Source organism: Falco rusticolus, chromosome 7 (genome assembly GCF_015220075.1).
Source record: "Falco rusticolus isolate bFalRus1 chromosome 7, bFalRus1.pri, whole genome shotgun sequence".
NCBI classification, from domain to species: Eukaryota; Metazoa; Chordata; class Aves; order Falconiformes; family Falconidae; genus Falco; species Falco rusticolus.
Window position 1 is genome coordinate 62,344,290 of NC_051193.1, and position 2,889 is coordinate 62,347,178.

At 62.5% G+C, this 2,889-nt stretch overlaps 1 protein-coding gene across 1 annotated transcript; it reads right to left on the reverse strand.

Moving 5' to 3' along the window:
* Positions 1–288: 288 nt before the first annotated feature.
* Positions 289–2,085, reverse strand: NKX2-8 (NK2 homeobox 8). The gene is made up of 2 exons (XM_037393457.1): positions 1,920–2,085; positions 289–836 (listed from the first exon to the last, which is right to left on the reverse strand). Exons 1-2 carry the CDS (start codon positions 2,083–2,085, stop codon positions 289–291), a joined length of 714 nt encoding a protein of 237 aa, XP_037249354.1.
* Between the last annotated feature and the right edge of the window lie 804 nt (positions 2,086–2,889).

The window sequence follows — 2,889 nt, forward strand, 5'->3', positions numbered from 1 at the left end:
TTTAGCAAGGGATCTCTCGAGAAGGAGCAGGAGGAGCGGAGGTTTTACGACGTTGGAGCCGGGCCCGGCCTCGGCGCCCTCGGCCGAGCCCGGCGGAGGGGAGGGCGGCTCGGGTCAGCCCCCTCCTGCCCGCCGCCCCCCGCGCCTGCCCGCTGCCCGGCCCGCCCCGCCCGGCCGCCGCCGTGCCCCGGCGCGCCCCGGTGCCCTCCCCGCGGTACGAGCCGCGGCTGGGGCGGGCGTCCCCGCGCCCGTGGGGTGAGTCCGGCCCCGCAGGGCGAAGCGCCGCTGTCACCACCCCCAGGAGACGACGGCGGGGTGCGCTAAGTGCTGGTAAGCGGGGAAGACGCCGAGGGCGGCGGAGGCGGGCGGGCAGGCGCGGTAGCCCTGCAGGGCGAGGGCGGCCTGGGCGCTGCAGCCCGCCAGGGCGCAGCCCAGCTTGGGGGGGGCGGCGGGCGGCGGGGGGCTGGCGGGGCAGCCACGGCAGGGCTCCCCGTCCCGCACCAGCACCGGCACCACCACCCGGCGCAGCAGGGCGGGCGGGCGCGGCGGGGTGCTGCCGGGGCCCTCGCTCCTCGCCCGCTTCATCTTGTAGCGGTGGTTTTGGAACCAGATCTTCACCTGGGTGGGGGTGAGGCTGAGCAGCCGCGCCAGCTGCTCCCGCTCCGGCGCCGAGAGGTACCGCTGCTGCCGGAACCGCCGCTCCAGCTCCAGCGTCTGCGCCTTGGAGAAGAGCACCCGCCGCTTCTTCTTCTTCTCCTCGGCCTCCGAGCCGCGGGCGGGGAGCGACCTTTGGGTGGAGTCGGGCAAGCTCAGCTCCGGACCGCTCTCGTCGGAAGCTGGGGACAGCGAGGGGGTTAGAGAGAGGGGGCGGCAGGGGCCGGGGCGCGGCGCAGGCACCGAGGCGGCGGCGGGCCGTCGAGAGCCGAAACGCCGTCCGCAGGGAGAGCCCCGGCTGTTTGCCGGGCGGGAATAATCCCAACAGTCAACAAGAGCCGTGAGCTCACCCCCCGAATGCACTGAACAGCACCCATGGGCCGGAGCGTGCGGTCCCCCGCGGGGCAGCGGCGCCCGCTGCCCGTCCCCTCACGGGCACGGTGGCTTCGCCACGCGCAGCCCGGGGGCTTGCGGGCGGGTAGCGCTTGTGCTCGCCCGGTGACAAAACGTCATATCGGGCTGCCCGGTCCTTTCATTACTGCTTTCCTCCGGCCGCTCGATCGCCTTAATATTAACTCATCCCCATGGGGTTCCCGCATCCTTCCAAAGGACGCTCTGCCCCTGCGCACACACAGGGACGCTACACGCCGTGTATCTGCGGCACAGTTTAGGTGTGTGAGGCAGGACAAGGTGCTGCACAGCTGGGTTTGGAGCCGGAGCCGCTCTCCGCGGTGGCAGACGCGTGGGTCCAGGCGCCGCGGTAGCGCCGGGAGGCGAGGCACGGGCTGCGCCTTGGCTCGCCGCTGCGGTGCCTGGGCTGACCTGAAACCGCGCCGGCACAAAAGGGCAGGGTTGCTTGCAACAGTGAAACGGGAGGGGGGAGGGGGGGAAAGAAAACATAGCCAAACAAATAATAATAATAATTAAAAAAAAAAAAAAGATTCCTGGAAGCGAGCTTAAACGATAAGCGCAAAGAGACGGGCGGACACAGCCTGAGGTTTTGCTTCCTGCCATAGCTGGGAATATGCACAGACCTACGGAAAAAAAAATAACCTTTTCTCTCTTAAGCTCGTGGCCAGGATGTTCCTGCTGTTTCATTGTTGCAATGCAGTAATATTCTATAAGATTCCCAGCCTGGATTCCCCCGATCCTGTAGGCTACACACGCTGGCGATTCGCTTCTTCGCATCTTCCCCAAAGGAAGAGGGGAAACAAATAAAAGATAGCTGTGTGGAGATGGCGAATTCCTGTCCGCTTCATACTCACAGGGATAGTGATTTCTGTCTGTTTCTATCCACCCTCGGTACGGCGAGCCGCTGTAGTTCTCCGCTGAGTGGTGATGGTCAGAGGCTTGCTTTACGCTAATAGCATCCTGCTCTGGTAAATCCAAAATGCTCCTCACTGTAAAACTGATCCTGCCAGATGTGGCCATGGTAGGTTGTGCGCACACCCCCCCAAAAAAATACCGTCCCAAAGCCCCGAACCCTCTCCCTTAAAAGCTGCGAGGAAAGAATTGCGCCCGGTTACTGGGGAATCTCCCGGCTCAAGAGGACCTTCCCTTCCATCGCCACCTAACCCCAAATATTAGTGTCGTTTACAGAGGTGTCCTGTTTATATAAACAGTCCTCCCCGCTGCAAACACTGCCTGCTTTCAAACCGTCCCTGTCTATAGGATGCTAAGTACCTGAATTAGTCAAGTGCTAAAGCCCTAATGGGAGTAGGTGTAGCCCCCCCTCCCGCCACCCCCATGAGAGAATAACCCGTTACCTCCCAAAGACAGCAGGAAACAGGCTTCATCATTACATATTCTGTCTGATTAGCCAAAAGTGGGGACAGATAATGGTAATTGTTAGCAGTGAATAACATCTTGGGTGGCATGTGGATGACCAACAACCACCCCCCTCCATCCGCCACCAAAGCCACCAGCGTCCCTTCTATCCGCAGACAAAGTGAATCCTCCCAGGACATCCGCAGAGCCTGCCGAGAGCCCCCTCCCCGCTTCTCCCTCTTTATTTCCCCCCTTCTCCCTTCTCTCTTTAAACCTGGGAGGAATTTAAGTCGTTATTTGTTTTATTTCCCAGGGCTGTTTGTCGTGCTACCTCCCATTCTCCCGCCTGTCATTGGCAGGCTGCCTACCCGCAACCGGGGACTTTTCACACCTCGGCTGAGCTCTCGGCTGGCGGGTGGGTGCGTTGAGGGCATGGCGTCTCGGGGTTTGGGGTGGGTTGTTTTTTTG

What these genes read in the sequence shown, in the direction of transcription:
- NKX2-8 (XM_037393457.1), bottom strand. Translation starts at nt 2,085, where the DNA reads ATGGCCACATCTGGCAGGATCAGTTTTACAGTGAGGAGCATTTTGGAT. An exon ending in AGACAGAAATCACTATCCCT is followed by an intron (nt 837 to 1,919) that starts GTGAGTATGAAG and finishes CGCTGTCCCCAG; the next exon opens with CTTCCGACGAGAGCGGTCCG.